This window comes from Sceloporus undulatus, chromosome 2, assembly GCF_019175285.1.
Source record: "Sceloporus undulatus isolate JIND9_A2432 ecotype Alabama chromosome 2, SceUnd_v1.1, whole genome shotgun sequence".
In the NCBI taxonomy this organism is placed as follows: Eukaryota; Metazoa; Chordata; class Lepidosauria; order Squamata; family Phrynosomatidae; genus Sceloporus; species Sceloporus undulatus.
The window spans coordinates 289,697,509-289,721,285 of record NC_056523.1 but is presented as its reverse complement, the minus strand read 5'-3'; the positions used below and the strand labels follow the sequence as shown (position 1 = coordinate 289,721,285).

The 23,777-nt window shown below is 43.0% G+C and overlaps 1 protein-coding gene and 1 pseudogene across 1 annotated transcript; both read left to right on the top strand.

Annotated features, from left to right (window-relative positions):
- LOC121920665 overlaps positions 1–23,777 on the top strand; it is a 1,182,487-nt pseudogene that overhangs the window by 111,208 nt on the left and 1,047,502 nt on the right.
- ENC1 (ectodermal-neural cortex 1) lies at positions 1,989–22,731 on the top strand. Its single transcript, XM_042448467.1, has 3 exons — positions 1,989–2,211; positions 13,137–14,938; positions 19,143–22,731. Exon 2 carries the CDS (start codon positions 13,149–13,151, stop codon positions 14,916–14,918), a length of 1,770 nt encoding a protein of 589 aa, XP_042304401.1. The 5' UTR covers positions 1,989–2,211; positions 13,137–13,148; the 3' UTR covers positions 14,919–14,938; positions 19,143–22,731.

The window sequence follows — 23,777 nt, the reverse complement described above, 5'->3', positions numbered from 1 at the left end:
ACACATTTGCCTGAAGAAGCCAGTGGAGCTTCAAAAGCTTGCAACATATATAATATGTATTTTGGTTGGCCTAATAAAGGGAGGGTGGACAGGTGTCCTAACTGCAAAGCAGGACAAGGAACCATGAAATGTAGGCAATTCAAGAAAAATGTAGGCCATTACAAAATAAAAGCTAAAAACACTGATAAAAATATATGTTCATGCTTCTTATAGTCATGCTCAAAATGGACATTTGGGAATTCTTCCTGGAAGAAAGGTTGACATGTAAGCCATGTCCTGGAAAAGGAGGACACCTTGTCATCCTGAATAAAGGTATTACAGTTTTGTGGATTTTGGATTTTTAAATTTTGTACATGTCTCCCTGTTGGCTGGCAGATTCTGCTGCTCCAGACGCTGCTCTGAAAGCCCACAGAGGCGACCACACGTCTCCACAGCCTGCAACCATTGTGGTGCCACTGGCTTTCCCACAGGCTTTGCCGCCGCGCTTGAAGAGCTGCGGCAAAAAGGCGCCTCCTATTAGTTCCAGGACTGAACCTCTTTTCTTTCTCTCTCGTACTCCCCGCCTGGGTCTTCTCCCTCATGCATGAGGCACCCTGGTTAAAGCAAGGGAGCGCTGGAAGGGGGAAAAAACACAGTGGGATGCTAGAAGATAAGAGGTATACTCCAGTGTTCTTGTGGAGAAAAAAAAATTGATATGAAGCCCTGTTGTTATAAGAAAGACATTAAGCCTTAATGCTAGAAATTCTGGCTGTTGTTGTGTGCCTTCCAGTCGTTTCTGACTTATGGTGACCCCATTTTCCTACCAAGATTTGTTCAGAGGAGGTTTGCCATTGTCTTCCCTCTGAGGCTGAGAAAGTGTGTCTTGCCCAAGATAAACCAGTGGGCTTCATGGCCAAGTTGGGAATGGAACCATGGTTTCCAGAGTCATGGTCAAACCACTAGGCCTAGCTGGCTCTCTGCTATCATACCAGAAAGAAAGAAACAAGCTTAGCTTGTGAAGAAGGGTTTATACCCCAAATGCATTAGCTGAACAAATAAAAAAGCCTTACTTATAAACAACAGGGTTTCATAAACATTTTCCCTTCCACATGAACACTGGAGTATACATCTTATCTTCTAGCACCCCAGTTAAAGCACCAGAAACTACTTATGATGGCAAAGTGAACAGATGTCCTCACTGCTAAGGAAGCAAAGTCACTGCAGAAATGTAGGACTGACAAGGAAAATGTAGGACATGACCAAATAAAAGCTAGAAACATTCCTATAAATGTAAAGCTATGCTCCAAATGGAGGACATTTGGGAATTCCTCCTGGACAGAAGGTTGCAATGGAGGACATAACCAGATAAAAGCTAAAAATGCAAGTATCAGTATCAATTCATGCTTCTTAGTCATGCTCCAAATGGAGGACATTTTGAAGTTCCTCTTGGACAGAAAATGGAAATGGAGGACAAGGCAAAATAAAAACTCAAAACAAGCACAGAATTGTCAATTCATGCTTCTTGGCCATGCTCCAAATGTTCCTTCTGGACAGAAGGTGGAAATGGGGGACATGCCCAAAGAAACGCTCAAAACACTCCTATCAGTATCAATGCATGCTTCTTGGCGATGCTCCAGATGGGAGGCTGTTTTAGAAATCCTCCTGGACAGAAGGTGGGAAGGTAGGACAGGAGGACCCAAGGCAAAAAAGCTAGTAACACTCTCAGTATCAATGCATGCTTCTGAGCCATGCTCCAAAGAGGAAGGCATTTGGGAATCCCTCCTGGAGAGAAAGAAAAGCTCCAAACGCTGCTATCCAGTATCAATGCCCCGCCAGGCTTCTTAGGAGGGATGCTCCAAGCGGAGGGAGGGGGCTGGGGGCGTGTCCTGGGGAAGGGGGCTGGCCTTGCTGCTGTGTCCAGCCAGAGCCCCTCCTCCCCCCTCGGCCTCTGAGGGGGCGGAGCAGGGGGCGTTCCTCCCTCGCCTCCTCCTCCTCCTCCTCCTGGTGCTCCTTCATAGAAACTCGGGCAGGAAGGCGGGCTGGTCACTCGGCCGCCGGGGCGAGGACGGCGAGGCTGCTCTCTGGAGAGGCAGCCGAAGGGACCCCGGAGCCACAGGAGCGGAGCAGGGAAGAGGACCAGCCAGCCAGCCCCTGGACCCAGCCCTGCCGCCCTCCTCCATGCCTTGAGCGGCCCAGGGCTCTGGAGCCAGGACGCAGCAGACTGAGGAGGCGGTAAGTGCAGGGCGCTCTTTCGGACCTGTGGCTTGGGCCAGGGCAGGGCAGGGGTGCCTCTGGCCCCGGAGGCTCCATGGCTGGCCTCTCTCGGCTGCCTGGGCGCCCAGTTCTGGGCGTTTTTACGCGCGCTTGGAGAGCAGCAAAGAGGGAGAAGGCACCGGGAAATGGAGGACGCGCCAGGCAAGCTCCAGAGGCGTCCTAGGAGTGTAAGGCCCATGCTCCCGATGGAGGAGGAGGAGGACAGGTGGCAACTCCCCCCGGACGCGAGGCTGAAAGGCAGGACAAAAGCCCGGTCACTCCTCGAAATGCAAGAGCCAGGCTGAGTTCCTCCTGGACAGGAAGGGGACTGACATGTGGCAAAATGGAGCATGGCAAAATTACAGCTAAAAACGCTCAGTATAAGCTAGTGCTGCTTAGCCATGCTCCCAGTGAAGGAGGACATGTGGAAACCCCCCGGAGAGGAGGCTGAAATGCAGGACATGTCCAAATGGAAGCTAAAAACGCCCACTGAAATGAAAACGCATGCTTCTTAGTCAAGCTCCCAATGGAGGACATTTTGGAGTTCCTCCTGGACAGGAGATTGAAATGTAGGACAGGGCAAAATAAAAGCTAGAACCACGCGTATAGCTAGAAGTCCAGGCTTCTTAGTAGTCGTGCTCCAAATGGAGGAGGCTTTGGAGTTCCCCTGGACAGTCGGCTTAAATGTAGCACATGACCAAAGAAAAGTTAAAAACACTCAGTATAAATTGATGCTTCTTAGCCATGCTCCAAATGGAGGACATGTTGGCGTTCCTCCTGGACAGTCGGTTTAAATGTAGGACCTGACCAAAGAAAAGCTAAAAACAAATGAAATGTAAATGCATGTTTCTTTGTCATGCTCCCAATGGAGGACATTTTGAAACTTTTGCTGCAGAGAGGTTGAAATGTAGGACATGAGCAAACAAAAGCTAAAACACTCATAAAAATATAAATCCAGGCTGCTTAAGCCGTGTTCCAAGTGGAGGACATTTTGAAACTCCTAGACAGGAAGCTGAAATGTAGGACAGGCCCTGGAAAAGGAGGACGATGCCTGATCTGGCCACCACATTAGGGGGGCTTTCAAAGGAGGCTCGACCTGTTGTTATGATAATGTAGACCTTGTAGCACCTTTGAGACTCACTGAAAGAAATTGGCAGCATGAGCTTTTGTTGACTTCATTTAGTCTACTTCCTCAGATGCATTTGGTGGAGTGGAAGCCAGGGTCAGACACCTATATGCCACTGGGGTGTGTGTGTGTGTGTGTGTGTGTGTCTGTCCATGTCTTCCACTCCACCAACTACATCTGAGGAAGTAGACTTAAGTCCAGGAAAGCTCCTGCTGCCAACTTCTTTCTTTCAGTGAGTCTCAAAGGGGCTGCAAGATCTCTACATACTGTTTCCACAGATGAACATGGCTGTGTCTTTGAATTCTATTACTGTATTAAAATTTATTTATAAAGCGCTGTAATTTTGCACAGCACCATTCATGCCGAATATGCAAAATACCATTAATGAAAACTAAGTAAAATAAACTATTAACATTAAAACCTAGCTTAAAATACACCAAAACACATAGAACCTCTCCACCGCCTTGGTTTCTTTCTGAAGGGACCTGGCAGTGGGTCTCTGGAAAGGGCTGGAGGAGGCGACAGTCAGTAGGGTCCAGACCAGTGGTCCCCAAACTTTAAGAGACTGTGGACTTCAGTTCCCAGAATCCCAGACTATTGGCCAACATGGCTGAGGCTTCTGGGAGCTGAAGTCCAAAAGCTCTTAAAGGGCACAGTTTGGGGACCCCTGGTCCAGACTGTCCCAACAGGGCACGTTGCTTCCTTGGCCGTCCCACAGGAAGAAGGCGGGTCAGAGCTACTGGCTCCCTCCCTCCTTCCTTCCCTCCCTCCCTTCCTTCCTTCCTTCCTCCCTTTTCCTCCTTCCCTCTCTTTCTTTCTTTCCTCCAGAGGATGGCTCTGCATTGTTTGGCTTCAAAGCAAAGGGAAAAGTGGGGAGGAAGCCCTTGATAGACCTTTTGTGGAGGCATGCACAGCCTCTCCCCTCCCCCCCGCAGCTGCAAAACAGACACATTTGACAGAGAAGTGCCAAAGGACACCCCCCTCTCCTTTGGGTTAACATTTTAGGCACCTTTTGCATCCGCTTTGTGGTTGGGTGCTTTCAAGGCATTTCCGACTTAGGGACACAATCCTGGGGTTTTCTTGGCATGTTTTGTTCAGGGAGGTTTGCCATTGCCTTCCCCTGAGGCTGAGAGAGTGAGATTCACCCAAGGAATTTCCATGTGTGGGGAATCGAACCCTAGTCTCCAATGTCAAAATCTAGTACTCAAACCACTATGCCATGCTGGCTTCTAGTAGTTTTGTTTTTTGCTGATCAATGAGCAACTTTAAAAATGAAATAGAAATACTCTTTTGATTTTACGTCTTTATATTATTGATAAGTTTGGATTGCATCCTTGAAGATTTTGTTGTGTGCCTTTAAGACCTTTCAGATTTATGGCAACCCTAAAGCAACCCTGTCACAGTTTTCTGGGGCTGACAGTGTGTGACTTGCTCAAGTTGCTCCAGTGGGTTTCCATGAGTGGTGAATTGAACCCTCATCTCCAGAGCTATTGCCCAATGCTCAAACCACTACAGTACACCCTCTCTCCCCTTAAGATTACCAGCCAGAAAATGAGAGAGGGTGGCTTGGTGATTTTTAAAATACAATGTTATGAAACTAGAATTGTATCCATTATGTTTTCCTTGGTGAAGGAATCTTCAGAAGAAAGGGATATCCAAAAAGAGATAACCGGAAATCCTCACTGCCACTTTTCCAGCTACACGTGTTATTCGAAAACTTAAAATCCTATTACAAAGATTATCCAAATGATAGTCTCTGTCAGCCTGTATTCTACACTAATCTGTTTTTTTGGCTTTGCTGTGTCTATTGCCAACCTAGTAAGAAAATAACAATGCTTCCATTAGTAATGGAGTGTCCATATTAATATGAATCGGTTCCTTGTAAACAGAAATCTTTTTTTTATTGCCCAGAACATCTCTGTATAAACAAAAATTAAGTAAATAAGCAGTGAAGTAGAATATTTTAGCCATGTATGAGTTCCTGTGATAATGTATGATGTACTCTATCAATATTTGCTTAGGAGCCAAGTCCATGCTTTGTGCAGTTCCTTTGAAGTCTTAAGACAGGGCTGCACACAGGAAGTAGAAGAGGATTTTTGCCTTAAGGTGCATTCTTTTCATTTGATAGACTATTATTGCTGCATATGAAAAACAAAGTTAACAGTGAGATACCTGGTTTTATGCAGCTGGTCTAATGAGAGGTATGTATGAATACTGAATTTCCCCTATTTCATCCTAAAAAGCCCTGAAACTCAAAAATTTGACTTTGCTTACCTGGGTGTGGGTGTATGTGTATGCTTTTCCCCTCCAACTTTTAGAATAATTTGCTGAATGCAAGGAAATAAACACTTCTTTGGTCATTTATTTAGTGTCTTAGCAGAACTCTCATTGTACTGAAATCAGTTAGACCCAACAAGAGGAGACTCATTGAATTAATGGGAGAGGACTTATTAAGTCAGCACTTAGTCACTCTCATTTATCAGTGGGTTTACTCCAGGTAGGAATGACAACTAGATTTATACTTAAGTGGAATGTGTGAGTTCAGAGACAGTATACCTCAGAATGCAAGATGCTGGGGGATGACAAAACAGGAGCTAGATGGAGCCAGAGAAGTTGGACTGTGATTCTGAAGACCAGGGTTCAAATCTCTGCTCGGCCATGGCAAACCCAATCTGAAACATTCTTGTCAAGAAAGGCCTCTGGGTCATCTTCAACTTGGAAGTACACAGCAGCATTGAAGTCTGTTACTTATGAGCCTGTGAAAAGGTTTTGTAAGATGATGTTGTAAGCAGATGGGGGGGGGGGGGGACAAAATTAGTTTGGGTCAGCAAGATACTTATTATGTTGTACAAATCTTGAAGAAATGAGAAGCAGTAGCCATCAGTTGTATAGTTCCTTTGATGTGCTTTTTACTGAAATCCTGATAATATAGCATATAGGTCTAGGCTGCAGTTCTGTATCTCAGCCTCTCCCAACCTAGTGCCTTCCAGATGTGTTAGATTACAACTCACCATAGCCAAGCAGCATGGTGACTGAGGATTGTGGTAGTTATAATCCAGTGAAGATGCCAGGTGAATTTAGGAAGACAATGTTCATCTGAAATATAGCCTACAGCACCTGTTTTTTGTTGGCTGTCTTCATCTCCAAGCTGACCCCTGCTTCGCTTCCAAGATCAGACAGGGCCACATATACCCAGGAGTAATTTCCATTGATCTCATTTGTTCTTATATATGAGTGCAGTGTTGTTTCATGCTGCATTCTGTGACGTCCAGTTCACATATTATTGTGGGATGATTTACCTGAAGGGCATTGCTTCAACTGTTTTGCTTTGCTTTGTTCAGTGCCTCTGCAAATTGTCTTTGCTAAAATACTTGTGTCTTGCATAATCTGCAGCAGCAGATTGAGGAACAGTGCTTCAGATGACAACTTGGAATGTTGTACCTTATTTAACGCCCAAAATGCCCACATAACCAGAAGCTCATATAAATAGGTGTGCTGAAATGGATCGCTTAAGTCAATCATATAGTCAAAACAAAAGGGTTCTTCTGTGTTCATTTGGATGAAATTATGATAGCACTAGTTAAGGTATTACTCCATGAACACTGATAATAGTATCAAGAGTGTATTTGGGTGGTGGTTCTCAGAAGTGTTCTAAAGTGAAGATAAGGAAATAGTGTGCCTTTTAATCTAGATTTTCCTTGTTCTGTTCTGAATTCTTCTGAAGCTGCAGTATTATGCTGAAAGAATGAATGTTTCAGTTAGAATTCACAAAAGCACAATGCATTGTTTCTTTTGTGAGTCTATGGTGTGCTGAAAGACCTTGTTGTTGTTATTTACCATCAGTTGGGTTCAACTTGTGGCAACCGTATGAATGAGAGACCTCCAAGAGCCCCAGTCATTAACTGCCCTCCTCTAGTTTTGGAGACTCCTGGATTTTTTTCCATGTGTAGAAAAGAAACAACATACCTTTTTTTCAGTGGTTTTACCTGTTTTAACAAGTTGAGGCTAACCTCATTAGGTGTTCAACATCCACACCAGTAAGCTGTCCTTGGCTTTCTTTGCATTTCTTCAAATGACTTTAGACTACCAGTTGTTAATCTCAGATCAGATAAGGTTTTTATTCTTAGGACATTCTCCTTTTTTTATCTTTGGGCTTTTATTTTACATTTGAAGGATCTTTTCCTGTGTGTTGCTACAATCCTTTCTTTCAAAGTACTGTACTACATGAACTGGTTAAACTACAGGTGCACCCTTTGCAAGTTTTTCCTTTGCATACATTTTTAAGCATAGTGCTGTTAAGCCACAAATTTTCTGTCTTCTTGTCAAGGACTACCTCTAGCATGGTTTGATCCTATCATATACTACAGTATTATGTGAACAGGGCTCTCTGTCTATGCAGAGCTTATTTCCTGTGCATGAAAGGTCCCATTCCTCTAGAGCTCAAAACAAAACTACCCTGTATTTATAAGGTCAGTTATGAGAAGCTTCTTTCTTAATGAACATAATTTGAGGGATTGTTTTAATTAACATACCCTATCCCTGCAGGGAACTCAGACATGCTAGGCTTCCCACAGTCCTGCTTTCTGCTTGTGACATAAGAATAGCCTCAGATGGTGTTGATTTTGTGCATCAGGGTGGAATGAGTTCCTTCAGGATGAGGATGAGGAAATGCAGCCTGTGGGTTACATGCAGCCTTCAGGGGCTTGCTCTGTTCCCTAAACACCTTCCTAACATTTGGGCATATTTTCAAGAACAAAACCCACCCCCACCCCAAACAAAATTTCAGCAGCAGTTTATGTTATTGCGCACTCCCCAATCTTCAAAATCTGTCTCAAGCCAAAAAAGTGGGCAAATAGAACCTGGAAATATCCAGAAGTAATTCCCATTTCATTTTGAGCTGCAAATGATGTGTCTTTTAAAAACATCTGAAGAGCTATAGTTGCACCCCATTGTAGGTAGTGTTAACAGCCATGCAAAAGCCATGTGCATTATTACATACTAAGTGTATTTGGGATTTCAATTTTGACCATAAATTTTGTAGGATCAGTAGTCTCTATTACTCATGCTAAATGATGTTTTGAGTTGATGCAAGAATGTGAAATATTATGCCCAGGGTGCAAACTATGTGACTGCTTTGTAATGTGTAACCCAGGGACATAGAAAAAAAGGTTGGGTTTTAAAATGGGAAGTATTCTGGTCTCAAGACAGTTTCAACATGTCCTTGGTAGGGGGTAGGAACCATGCCATAAAAGCTGCAAGAACTAGAATAATAGTCCAAAATGCTGCCTCTCCAGAAGGTAATACATACGATGCTCTTCAACTATTAAAGGGGACAGAAACAGTTCAAGTAATCTTGCTGTGTGTAGCACAGTAGCAGACTGCCCCCACCCTTGTGAAATCAAGGTGCATAGTATGTACAGCTTGCCAATTTATTTCAACACACATGGCAGGAAATCCCCCATGCAGTTTTCCCCACTTTCTGGCAGTAAAAAATCATTATCACACAAATTAAACAATTTAAAATGTTCTGCTCTTTCATGACACACAGAGTTGGTATCCATCTCTATCTGTCATATACTAGGACTGGTCATAGTCCTGGATGGAGCTCTCCAAATCTGGAGAAATGGTTTTTAAGAAGAATGTATATAATGACCTAGTGAAGCTATCCAAAACAGATGCATGGTAGGACAATGCTTAAGAATCCACTGATCAGTTCAGCCTGTAATTCATTTTTCTTAAAAATACAGTCGGCCCTCCTTATACACGGATTTGCCATGCACGGATTTGAGCATACGTGCATGGCAAATCCGGAAGTTGTCCCCAATGGCGGCGTGCCTCCCCCCCAACTCTTTCCTTCCATCCCTCTCTCCTTACTTACCTTTTCTATGCCGGTGCCGCGTCGCTGCCGCCGCCGCCGCCTTGGCCATAGCCGGGGGAAAGGCTGGGTGGGGTTTTTGGAGGCCAAGAAGCCTCCAGCCTGCCACCCGGCCCTTCTGTGGAGGTGGCGGCGGCAGCGGAGGACAAGCGCCAGAGGCTTCTTCGGCTTCCTTTGTGCCGCTGCCACCAAGAGCCCTCCAAGACCCTCACCCGGCCCTTCTGCAGCAGCGGTGGCGGTGAGGAGGCCTCTGGTGCTGGTCCTCCACCGCCTCGGCCTCCTCTCCGCTGCTACAGCCAGGGGAAAGGCTGGGTGCTCCTCCTAGAGACCTCCAGGAGCAGCACCCAGCCTTTCCCCGGCAACGGCGGCGGAGAGAGGAGGCGAACGCCTGAGCCTCTTCGGCCTCCTCTCCGCCGCTACAGCCAGGGGGAAAGGCTGGGTGCTGCTCCTTGAGGCCTCCAGGAGCCGCCACCCAGCCTTTCCCCCGGCAACGGCACAGAGAGGGGTAGGAGGAGGAGACGAACACCTGAGGCCTCTTCGGCCTCCTCTCCCACCGCTACAGCCAGGGGAAAGGCTGGTTGCACCCAGCCTTTCCCCTGGCTGTAGCGGCGGAAGAGAAGGAGGAGGAATGGGGAGGACGAGTGCCTGGGGTCACTTTGGGCCGCCTCTCCGCCGCTGCCGCCGCACCTCTTGTGCAAGGGCCAGGTGGGCTGGAGGCCAAGCCAGCCCGCCACTCGGCTCCAGTGCAGAGGTGATGGCAGTGGAGAGGAGGCCTCAAGCGCTCGTCCTCCGCCTCCTCGCCGCCACCAGCACCTCGATGCAGGGCCGAGGGGCGGACTGGAGGCCAAGAGGGCTCCAGCCCACCACCCGGCCCTTGCACAAAGGTGCTGGCAGCGGCAGCGGAGGGGAGGCCGAAGAGGCCTCTGGTGCTGGTCCTCCGCTGCTGCCGCCGCCTCCACAGAAGGGCCAGGTGGCAGACTGGAGGCTTCTTGGCCTCCAACCCCCCCTGACCTTTTCCCTGGCTATGGCTGAGGCGGCGGTGGTGGCAGCAGCAATGCGGCACCGGCAAAGAAAAGGTAAGTAAGGAGGGAGGGAGCGAGGGAGGGAGGGAAAGGGTTGGGGGGAGGAGAGGTGAGGGGAGGGAAGTTGTCCCCAATGGCAGCGCGCGTGCACGCGCGCTGCCATTTAGGACAATGGGACTTGAATATAAGTGGATTTTGGTATACGCGGGGGATCCGGAACGGATCCCCTGCGTATACCAAGGGCCGACTGTACTTTGGAGTTTTGCCTTGCTTGTAAATAGCCACTCACCTTTTCTCCAAATCTCCATTGTGATTTTTTAAACAAGTACCATGGACTACCCATATGTCAAGGGCCTGACCAGTTCCTTTAGAATGTCATGTCTGAGTCACTACCCAGTAGCAGATTAATGAATAGTTCAGCTTCTCTGTGTTGATTCTTTCTGACTGAGTGACAGACCTAGTCTCGTGGGAAAGTTTTATGGAGGTCATGACAAATTATATCTTTCTGTCCTCCAAACTTCCTTAACTCCTACCATTGGCTGAGGCTGTTGAACCACAGGCTTTTTGGTAGGCTGTGGTGGTTTTTATAAAACCTGAACCAAGGCTGGTTTGACCTGTACAACAGGTGAACCCAACCCTAATGGACTTTAAGGTTGGTTAAGGCCAGCCTTGAGTTCCAGTCATTGGAAGGGGAAGGCAGGCTATAAAGAAAATGATTGATTAATTCAGTAAATTAGGGTTTCTTTCAGTTACGTTTTTTTCAGAATCTACTAATCATCATGGCTATTAACTATGGTGGCTCTAGATTCTGAGATATGTAATCCAAAAAATAAAATAACCATATCAAGGCTTGGCTAGGAATGAAAGAGTCCTCTATTGTCTCCAGACTTCTATGCAGTCTGAGCATCATACCTAACAGGTGTCCTCTCCTGGTCCCTAAGTTTGAATGTTGGATTTCCAGCCAAGGAAATCTATGAAGTGACCTCTGACAAGTCCCACTCTCTCACCTGCACTGCATCTGCACTGCAGAAAAAAATCCAGTTTGAGAACACTTCAGCTGCCATGGAATTCTGGGAACTATAGTTTGTTGTGGCACCTGAGCTTTCTGACAGAGAAGGCTAAATGTCTCACAAAATGACAGTTCCTAGAATTCAGTAGCATTGAGCCATGGCAATTAAAGTGGTCTCAGACTGGATTATGTCTGCATTGTGGATGCAGTCACTAAGAGGAAGGCAATGCCAGACCTCCTCTGACTAAATCTTGCCAAAAAACCAACCAATCAACAAATCAACCAAAGAACCCAATCATCCTAAGTCAAAGTTGACTTGAAGGCACATAATAACAACAAAATGAAACAGATAATATAGACTTCTTAGGATATAAAACAATTTTGTTAGAGTGCTGGCCTAGGATGCAGAGTTTCAAGATCCAGCAATCTTAATCTAAAGATTGCCACATCTTGAATCCTTGCAGGGCTTCTGTCTATGGGAGAGTTCTCATCCATTGAAGGATTCTTGCTGCTGGAAAGAGGCAGAGGTACAATGACCTTCATAATTTTTCTCTCCCTTTGTAGTCATATAAACCCAGGATATGCTCTAGTGGGAAACGAGGATCCTCTGGAAGAGTGATGGAGATGGTAGCCCTGGGGACTGCAGGCAGAAAGGGTGAAATCAGCCCATATTGTCTCCCCATCTTCTGCTGGAACATGTATTCTGACTGGAAGTCTACTCAGAGGCTGCTCTGGTTGGTGGGATAAAAATTGGACCCAGTTCATAGGCTTGCAGCAGAAATCTGTTTTACTCTGAGATGAATTAGCCCAAAGGAATTACTCTGTGAGAAGCACAGGAACATTTATCTTTTCTGAGATTAGCAGTTAATGCTTTTCCCCTTTAAAAAGACTGAAATCAGCGAAGACTTCAAAGTCAGATCTCTCTGTGTTTTAGCATGTACTTAAATCACAGAGAGCTGCAGGAGTAGGGATGTATATCTGAGGTAGACTCTACCCATAACATTAGGATAATTAAAGTTTTTTTTAAAAGTGCTGGGATGACCTGTCTCTGCCTTACCTGTTGCATACCTTCTTGCTGTGGGTGGAACTATCCTATCAGGATATCATCTTAATGAGCTTAATTTGTGGGTGCTAGTGTTCCTTGCAGTATTTTTACATTCCTGAATGCAGTTTGCCTTGTTGCTCCTCCTGCTGTGATTCAAGGCAAGAGAATGTTTAAAGTATGTTTATCTGTGCATATTTATTGAATCATATGCTCTGCAGAGGGAAGGTGTGAAAAGTCAAAGCTGTCTCCTCCCCCTCACTTCCCCCAGCTTGTCTTAAACTGCCACTGTGTATTGCTAGGGAACTGGGAGATCTGGTTTGCCAAGATAAACCTGCTATTTTGAGCAATAATATCAGAATATGCCAGTTAAGAGATTTGTATTAGAAGCATACTTTATCCTCAGCTTCTGCTGTTGCTCCAAATTATGTAATGCTTTGCAAGTTGCACAAAAAGAACTTAGCTTGCAATTCTATTACTTTTTACCTGGAGGCAGAGCTTGGAAACATTTCTGTTTTGGACGGCAGCTCCCAGAACTTCTCTCTTAGTTACTATAGACCATGGTAAAACTTATTATTATTAAATAAAATAATAATAAAAACATAAAACTTATTATTATTATTATTATGGCTATGCTGGTAGGAGAGGTTCAGGTTCTGGAAGTTGTGGCACTGACAGGAAGTAAACTCCCATTGACTTCAGTGGAATGGACCTATGGGTAAATATATGTAGTATTGTGGTATTTTATTACCCTTTTTAAATAATTACAACAACAATAATGCCTTGTTTGTTCTCCTAAGACATTTTTAATATTTATTTTTCATGTTTAGGTGTGGAAGAAAATGTCAGTCAGCATGCATGAAAATCGCAAGTCTAGAGCCAGCACTGGCTCCATAAACATATATTTATTCCACAAATCTTCCTATGCTGATAGTGTCCTCACTCACCTCAACCTTCTGCGTCAGCAACGCCTTTTTACTGATGTGCTTCTCCATGCTGGGAACAAGTCATTCCCTTGCCACAGAGCTGTTTTAGCTGCTTGCAGCCGCTACTTTGAAGCCATGTTCAGTGGAGGACTCAAAGAGAGCCAAGCCAGTGAAGTGAACTTCCATAATTCCATACACCCAGAGGTTCTAGAACTTCTCCTTGACTATGCTTACTCCTCAAGGGTCATCATCAATGAAGAAAATGCAGAGTCTCTTCTAGAGGCAGGTGACATGTTGGAGTTCCAAGATATTAGAGATGCTTGTGCAGAATTCTTAGAGAAGAACCTTCATCCTACTAACTGCCTTGGCATGCTGCTTCTATCAGATGCTCATCAGTGTACCAAACTCTATGAGCTCTCTTGGAGGATGTGCCTTAGCAACTTTCAGACCATCAGTAAAAGCGAAGACTTTCTTCAGCTCCCCAAAGACATGGTTGTACAGCTCCTGTCTAGTGAAGAATTGGAGACTGAAGATGAGCGGTTAGTTTATGAGTCAGCTATGAACTGGATTAATTATGATTTGAATAAGCGCCATTGTTATTTACCAGAACTGTTGCAGACAGTGAGACTTGCACTTCTGCCTGCCATCTATCTTATGGAGAATGTAGCTACCGAGGAGCTCATTACCAAGCACAGAAAGAGCAAAGACATTGTAGAAGAAGCAATCCGGTGCAAGTTGAAGATTTTGCAGAATGATGGCGTAGTCACCAGTTTGTGTGCAAGGCCTCGGAAAACTGGCCATGCTCTATTTCTTTTGGGAGGGCAAACTTTTATGTGTGACAAGTTGTATTTGGTTGACCAAAAAGCAAAGGAGATCATTCCAAAAGCTGACATTCCAAGCCCAAGGAAAGAGTTCAGTGCTTGTGCTATTGGCTGTAAAGTCTATATTACTGGTGGCCGAGGTTCTGAAAATGGCGTCTCTAAAGATGTTTGGGTGTATGATACGCTTCATGAAGAGTGGTCCAAGGCTGCTCCCATGCTAGTTGCACGATTTGGCCATGGTTCTGCTGAACTCAAACACTGCCTTTATGTTGTAGGAGGCCACACGGCAGCCACTGGTTGTCTTCCAGCATCTCCTTCAGTATCCTTAAAACAAGTAGAACAGTATGACCCCGTGACCAACAAATGGACAATGGTTGCCCCACTTCGAGAAGGAGTAAGCAATGCAGCTGTAGTGAGTGCAAAGTTGAAGCTTTTTGCTTTTGGTGGTACCAGTGTCAGCCATGATAAGCTACCCAAAGTTCAGTGTTATGACCTGTGTGAGAACAGGTGGACAGTACCAGCCACATGCCCCCAGCCATGGCGATACACAGCTGCAGCAGTTCTGGGCAACCAGATTTTTATTATGGGTGGAGACACCGAATTCTCTGCATGCTCAGCTTATAAATTCAACAGTGAAACTTACCAGTGGACTAAAGTGGGAGACGTGACAGCTAAGAGAATGAGCTGTCATGCAGTAGCATCTGGAAACAAGTTATATGTCGTCGGGGGATATTTTGGCATCCAGAGATGCAAGACACTAGATTGCTATGACCCTACACTAGATGTGTGGAACAGCATAACCACAGTGCCCTACTCACTAATTCCCACTGCATTCGTGAGCACATGGAAGCACCTCCCTTCTTAACTGCATGTGTGCCTGTACAGGTGAGAAACCACATCTGCCAGTACAAGTGGCTGTTTTTGATTTGTACAAGTATAAGTGTCAATTATAGTGCTTTTTTTGTCTGTGAATTGGGTCATATGTAATTGTAAAACAGTTTGATGGTGTGATGTCAACTAACACCTGAGTCACAATAATGTTGTTTGAATTCCTTGAACCTATGGTGCATCTGTACTGTAGAAACATTGTAGCTTGACACCATTTTAACTGCCATGGTTCCATCCTACAGAATCCTGGGATTTTTACTTTTGTGAGGTACCAGTACTCTTTGACAAAGAAGGCTAAAGACCTTGAAAACTACAAATCCCAGGATTCCATAGAATGGAGCTACCAAACTGCATTATTTCTACACTGTAGATACACCCCTACTGTGATCATACCATTACTTACCAAGCCCTGCTGTTTATGCCTTTTAGGCTCATCATGCTTGTTTGGATATATGTTAAACTGAAATCAGTAGGATTCATGATAAATAATATGACAAATAATATATTTAGGACTATGAAGCAAGCAGGACTGTTGTTGACCAATATCTGAATGAGTAATTATCTGCTTGCATGGACCACTTTTTGAAAAGACATTTCCCCCTTGAAACTACATATTAACACCAAATAAAAATTATGTGGGCTTGTATAGTTGATCTGAATGAAATCAGGACTATTTATAACATTTACATACAACCCCCCCACGTCTACTTCTGAGGAGGGGAAAAAATGATGATGAATTATACTGACCCTATGCTTATTGGAAGACATGCCATTTGGTTCAAGTAATAATTTGGCCTAAGACTCAGAGCGTTCCAAAGCCCATAAATTTTACTTTATAGTTCAGTGTACTGGCCCAGATTTGCACCTGATAGTGTGAGCAGGTGCAGTGCTGGTGACTTATACAGAATGGCATCTGCTTACAAGTAACTCTGAATTTGAACTAGCTCATGCAGGTGCTTGTCCAGTTCTCTTGCGGTTGGTGTAAACTTTTTTTTCTTTCTGATCCCCCATTTTGAAGTGCCAGTAGAACCTTCTGTGTAGCACGTCTTTTTCTTAACAGTAGGTCAACTATGTTTTCGGATCTAAATCTGCTCACCCTTTTTCATATTTCCAAAATGGCAAGATTTGTATTGAATTCAGAGACTACTCAGAAACTTGAGTCATTGTACTTATGCTGTTTTTTTTTTTAAAAAAAAACAAAACAAAACAATTTTTTTGCCCTTCAAATCACTTACTTGCCTAGTGGCTGGTCTTTTCCAATCTGGACAGTCCATGAACTGCATTTCAGGTTTCCTAAATAAACTCATACCTCAAGTTACACCTGGCATTTTGAAGTTGCCTAATGGATCCATAAAGCCATTCAGATTGTAAAGATTCTTTGGCATTATTCTCTTCTGAAGAAGGCTAACATTAGAGGAAAGATTAAGAGAAACTGTCTAAATTGGTCTTGCAATAAAAGTAGGACGACCTCTTCGTAACAAAGTAAATGACAAACAAGGAGAGTAATTTAGGAATAGCTATAAAAACTATTGCTGATTGGGCTGTTGAAGTGCAAGTACATTAGCCATGATGGTTGCAGTGTTGCATTCTTAATTCCAAAGAACTCAGTGTAGGGCATGAGTGAATTACATTTTCTAAAAATTCTCTACAAATCGGTACAAGAGTCTAGTTCAGAACTGCAGACATTATTTCTCATCAGTGTCGTATTCTGGTCTTGCATTTCCTCAGCTGAGTCAAGACTACAGTTTTAGATGCTTTGCTGATACAGAGTTCAGAAGAGTTATGGTTTGGACTATATCTCCCAGAATGTCTCAGCCAGCATCACTGAAAGAACTTTAGAGTTGTAGTCCAATAAAGTAACTTTTCCAACATATGTTTGGTACATACAGTGATTGTTCCTTGGCCATAATTTTTCTTTGATCTTAGCGGAAGCCTTTACTGACTAGAGTTTGAGTTTCTGCACAGTAGCAATACTGAACAGAGATTTACTAGGAATCAATTTGTGTATTCCCAAAGCTTTGTCTATAATAACAAATCTGACTCCTGTTGAGCATCTAGTCACCTGTAACTTTTTCATCTGCATTCTTTCCCTTTGAGTTACTTTAAAGTGATTCATTATATTTTCCCAATAATTAATACAACAATTTTGTAAAGCAGCTTTCCTCAGTCTAGTGGACATCCTGAGACCCTCCAGATGTGTAGGATTTCAGTTCCCATCATCCCTGCCCAGCATTGACCACTCTGTTGTAGTCCGATACATCTAAGGACACAAGACTAGAGCAGGTTGCTATAAGGTATATTAGTATTACGGTTTCCTGATTTATTACAAGCAGCCAAGGAATGGGTGTGGTGAAGTTTTTAGAAGACTTAAACGTTTCCAAAAACAAAGTCTCAATCCAGTGCTAGCAAACGCTTAAGTTTGAGAATATCCTGAATACTTAAGGCTAATTGCACATTTCCTGTTCAACTGAAAAATTGAACAAATAAACCATCAAGCCACTCAGAAGTGTATAGTGATAGAACTGTCATATTGAACCCACAGATCACATGGTCATTAACAAATCCTTAGGTTTAAATACTTAACGTGTTCTTTCAGCATTTTCCTGAATTGTTCTTTTCATTAGTTATTACCATTGTTATTTTGAAAATAAATGCATATCATGTGTACATCCAGAAGGCTGGCCTTTCAAGTTAAAACACAAAGCCAGTATATTTCCTGTGCTGTTTCCCCCCCTTCAGCCTCTGTAATGTGTTAAGATAACTGGATGGATGTAGCTTTTATACCAGCAAGCACTGGGGTTGTATAGTATACATCCAGCAAGTAGTGTGTTTTAAAAAGCAACAAAAAGCTGGCTCCTGCTGCTGTGTCAGCAGGAGGGAGGGACAGAAAGGAAATTACTTCTGATTATGCTGTGTTTTCATGGTGGCCCCAGCCTGACAGCAGCTAGGAAAATCTTAAGTCTGCATTGCCTCCTCCCTTAGACTTGTGGACTGTCTCTTGAAGAGAGTTACACATTCCTGCATGAGGGAAAGAAAGAAAATCTATGTATGTATAATCTATGCATCACGACTAGAGCCATTATATTGGTTTTAGTGGTTGAAGCAGAGGGAACAAAATAGTACACCAGTGAAATGAATCTGTAGAAGACTAACCAAAATGAAACACTTTTTAAAAAAATAGTGAAAGGGCTCTGCCTTAATCTGTGAGACAGACAGCAAAGGTTGCAGCATTAGTGCGACTCTGTCCCTTCTGTGTCGAGCTTTTGCCTGGCACTTTGAATCCATGGTTAGATCCAGCTTTCAGCAACGCACATGTATATTCAAATAAGTTGCACCAGGTTAACTGGAGCAGTTTTGCAATTACAGCAACGGAAATCCCATCAAACTTTGCTTCATACGTTCTGGCAGAGCTATTAATTGCTACTTTAAAAACCAGCATGGTGCCTGGTTTGAAAACTGGCTGTGAGCATAATGGAGTGAGAAGGTGGAGTAGGGACGCCAAACTGTGGCATCCAAAGCCAATATTTTGCACTGAATAATCAACATAACAGTAAAGGCTTCAATGAGGAGGCACTGGAGCATGCTATATTGTCACATGACAAAGCACAGTGAAGCAGAGTTCTGACATAATGAATAGCAGAAACCTTTTAAATAAGGGGATTAATATGTCTGCCATTCATATTCTGAATCAGTTCTATTCAGGATTCTCCATGGTTAACAGGGCATTGGTTGGGTAATTCTCTTCTCCAACAGGCTGCTTCCCCCCCCCCTTTTTTTTTTTTTTTTTTTTGCTAGTTTGGTTTGGCCCTGGACCAAAGTGGCTTATCCTGCTACTTCTGCCCAGGCAGCTTCTTTTTTGTTTGTTTGCTCAAGAGAGGCTGCATTAGATCTCCCCCCCCCCCCAGTTCTGACTCTGCCATATTATTTGTTGGTGTAGGTCAGGGAAGAGAGCTTGATACTGAATTGATCTATTATAGTCAAGCACGATTCTCCCCCTCCCTGGGCCATGTGAGAATCCAGCTTTTAGTTTTATTCTATTTTTTTAGTTAGTTAAAAACAACAACTAGTGATTGTTGCACAGATCCCTGAAAGAGACATTGCTAGATCACGCCTTTAATACGGCTTTGAATTTAGAGAAATTTTTTAACAGTATATTGTTTCATCAAGGTTTTCTAATTTCCTCCCCTTTTTCTCTTCTTAGTTTATTCCATTATTTGGTCAAGAAGCATTGGAACCAACTGTGGAGAAGCGGTTTGAATGAAGAAAAAACCTGTTCTTTTTCTGTTCCTGAGTTTGAAGAAAATCTTCTGCACCTTCTGAATACTTAAGGCTGGAAATGAAGGAATAGGAGGGGAATATTGTCTTCAGTATATCAGTATGTGGTTTAACTGTGAATGAATGAGCCCATGATCTGGTCCCTGTGCCAGTAATTGTGGATTAATGTCAAGTTTAATCAGCCTTTTTAAGGAGGGGGAGGTGGGAGGGAGGGTAAACTGAACTTTCCAAAGCTGCACAACACATTACAAACCTCAGTTTTCATGGACTGTGTTGTGTGTGGAATTCGAAATGCTTGTCACCTCTCTTTGTAACAGTTTGAAGCCTTAACAGCAGCTGCAGAGAGAAGGGGGCAGCAGTCTGGAGCAGCAGCAAGATGTACTGTATATCTTTGTGAATGAAGATGCAGCTGTATCCCTTGCCACAAGGATGAGCTTGTTTTGCTAGGCAGTGCCTGGAGCATCCATCTAAATTGCCAAGTTGCAAATGACTTTCTGCTTGCTAAGGAGCAGCAGCTCAACTATATTCAAAATATTTTTGCAGCATTTGTGGATAAAGGGAGATGACTATTCCCCTCTACATTTGATTTCTTGTATTTATTAATTACAGCTGTCCTACTTCTAAATTGTTACTTGTTGTAGATATAGCTATTTATTGTTCAGTGCTTGCATGCTGATACAATGCCTAGAGTTGTCTTCAAGTTCTAAGGGCTTATGTGGATTCTACGGTTTATTTTGCACACTCTGTGATCTCTTTGACTTGCTCTGCTGCACAAGAAAAAGGCCGAGTAATATTGGAGGAGAGAAGAGGAGAATGAGGCAGAGGTCAGAAATGGAAGGATTACAAGGTAGTATCTTAAATTACACATGTACTGCAGGAAGAAGCCGTGGAGGTCACATTCTCAGGCCACTGACTACCCAGGTTACATGTGGGGTGGGTTTGCTGATAGTTATCCCTGTTACCCTTTTTTGCCTAGTCATGCCTTTTTGAATGAACTCATCTGGAAACAGCCAGCCAACTTTCTTTTTGTGCAAACTCATATCGCTACTGGAAAAGGAGGATGGGGAAAAATAGCCTGCAGAATTTATTTACATGGAGCTCTTCTCATGGCATTATCCACTATTTGTTTTATTTATTTATTTATTTATCAAGGTAGGAGGTCTCCATCATGGTCCCCTTTTTTTGACCAAGTGAAGTCTTTCTCATTCAAAGATAAGAAACAATATGAATGGGGGCACACTTGCAGGTTACACTTTCAGATATATAGCTGGAAGGACTTCCCGGAAATTTCAAATGCCCCCTTCCTAATTTATTTTCTTAATTTACTCTTACTTTTAAACCTGTTCATTCCATTCTTGTTTTTACCCAGGGTTTTTGTGTTTTGTTTTGCCAGACTTTTACTTATGCTTTAAATAAAAATTTATTATAGCCCTAACAACATAAAGCTGCCAGTCCTCCATTGTGGTTGGTTGTCTTGTGTAATGTTGTAGAAGCAAAATGGTTTTCAATTGCATGCATGCATGTCTAAAAGGAGTTATAAAATAATGCCTGCCTACATGATGGTGATGTAACTAAACTCTTGATGGCTTTTTATCATATAGAACAAGTTTTTAACAGAGTTCACAGCACAGTCCTATATTTAGATGTACAGTGAGGCTGACTCCTAGTATAGCCTTCTCCAGCCTTGTGCCTTTTAATGTGGTGGATTACAGTCTCCATCATCCTCACACACGACATAACATGACCAAGTTGGTTGGAAGTGATAGGAGTTGTAACACATTTGGAGGGCACTAGATTAGAGAAGGGTGCAGTATGTTTAGGATTTCAGCCTCAAGTCTTATGAGAATTTTCTCATGCTCCCATAGGCTAATTTTCCTGACTCTTTATATATGCATTTCTTATGTATTACCTTTAAATAAGAAATGAATGTATGTGCATTCTTACAGATAGTGAGTTGTGGTTCTTAGCATGTTAGCAGAAAGGTGTTTTTTTTTTTTTAAAAAAAAAAGACATTCTGAATTACATGGATTTCTACATGCAGAAGTTTGTGTCACAAGCCACTATTTTGATTTGCATGCTTTTCACAGACTTGCATTTTCTTATGTTACAGCTATAAATGGTGGGCTGTGTAAGGGATTCCATTCTGAACTCTGATTCAAATATACTGAGTGACAGGGATGAAGGAAAAGGTAAGGTTTTGGTAGGACATTGTAAGGTTTGTTCACACTCAGGCTATTCTGATGCCTTTCTATTGGTGGTTTCTTCAGAGGCAATGTACTCAGTACAGCTGCACTGAAGTCCTGAAGAAGTGGAGATGTGATTTGCTGGTGGTTACTCTTTGCTTGAGGCTTTTTGCCTTCACTCAAATTTTAAGACTCATTTTTTAAGAATCATTAATAAATAATTAATAATTTGTTTTATTTATATACCGCTATTCCAAAGATCATAGCGGTGAACAGCAAGTAAGCTAATTAACAAGTAATTAGCATTCTGTAACAGTTCAGCACAAAGCAACAACATATCATGCCAAGAGATAGGTTTACTAAATTGTCAAAACTCAAAATGGGAAAAAGCATTAGAACAGGGTTTTTTTTTAATACGAACCCTAACATTAAATTCTGATTCCATAAAGAGTTTCCCAGCATAAACCTTGGAAGCAAAACTTGTTGCAGAGTTACATTGGAGGTGGAGTCCTCTTAGTTCTTTCAAAGTTTACATGCAAAGACAATAGCTCTAAAACTGCTGAACTGTGAAAGTGGTGTTTCATATTCACTTAGCACAGGCATGAATCTCAAGGTGTTTTGAGTAAAGGCTGGAAAAAAACCCCTTTGTTTTCTTTGTTGAGCGAAGTGATGGAACTCCGTCTGTGGCATCTCTCTATGTAGCTGTCTAGCTTATGACACAAATCTGTTTTTAATATCATCCAGCTTCCTAAAGTGTCTGAAGTTGTATTTCAAAGGAGTGGTTTGCTTCTAAGTCCTTGGATTTAATTTCTGTGTATAAGTTGAAGGAAACTGAAAATCAGGTTGGGCCTTTAGCCCTGTAGGAGAATATTTTGGGTTCCCCTTTTCTTGAATTGACATGGGAATCCTGGCTTACTACTTGGTGATTCCAGTCAGAAAAACAGCCCACACTTCTAAGACAAATGCAATTCACACTAGAGTGCACACAAAACCTTGGCATAAGACAAGAAAGTTCTTCCCATTTTGTGGGCTGGTTGCTGTGGAAACGTACAACAAAGGGCAGCCTACCACTTCTGGTATAATTGTGTAGTCCCCTTTTCTCTAGGCCTGACACCTGTCTGAATAAAGAGTGATTAGAGCTGAATAGTGTCCCTTGTCTGACAATTGAAGATGCGGTTCACGTACAGCAGCAACAACAACAAAAAGGAAAGTGAAGTAAAACGTCTATGTTGTGTCTTTGTTTGCTACTACATTTTGAAGTTTTGTAAAACTGCATTTTTTTTCACAATGTGAAACTGAAGGTCAATAAATTATTAGAGATTTTCTCTTCAACCAACGAGTGCTGTGATTTTTTCCTCCCCTTTTTTCAGAAACGTGTGGATCCATTTATAACTCAACCACTTAATAAAAAGGGCAGCTCCAGGAAGAAGTTCACTGGTTTGTTTTAAATATCTGCTTCAGTTACACTTGGAATTCTCTCCTTTGTTCTCCCCTGTCACTCTTACTATGAACTAGCTCTGAAAGTTCAACAGCTAAAATGACAGGCGCTTTAAGACAGCGCTGTGGACAGGAAATGCAAGGGTTTGTAAATCCCCCCACCTCCCAGCTCTTGAAACATGGCTTAGGGACTGATATTACTTCAGAAAGAGTTGTGCAAGTCAAATCCTGCAGAATTATTTTTGAAGATTGGGGGAGGGGATAAGTGGTTTTTAAAAAAATATATGCCATTTATGTGTTTATTTGGCAATTTAATGGTACTGAATTGGATCAAGATTTGGCTATATTTAGAGGAGGCCCATCAAAATCAAAGGCGGGTTACATCATGACTAATTAATTCAGTTTGGTTTTTAATGGGTGTGCTGTAAGCATGAATAAATCTGGACCCAAATAGGTTTTTTTTTCAGGCATCTTACAACATATTGTGTTCGGTCTACATGTAGGTAGCTTCTTTCCCATGGCAGAATCCCACCTCCCTGAACTGGCTATACAGAGAGGCAGACCCTGAATCCAGCCTATGAGAGTCCCAATTCATGAACAGACTCCCCTGTTCCTTTCATTAAGACTTCTATGAGTGTGCTCCGACCCTAGTATATGCCTATGCTTTTAAATAAATTTAAGAGAATGACTAAAATTAAGTACAGTGGTACCTCGGGATACGAAATACCCAGGTTACGAATTTTTCGGGATACGAAAAAATCCCATAGGGAATTATTGTTTCGGGTTACGAAAGTTTTTTCGGGTTACGAAAAAACTCCGGCGCTATTTTAAATGGAGCCGCGGCAGAGCCGCGGCTTTTTCCCCATTAGCGCCTATGGCATTTCGGCTTACGAAGGCTTTTTGGGTTACGAAAGCGGCCGCGGAACGAATTAATTTCGTAA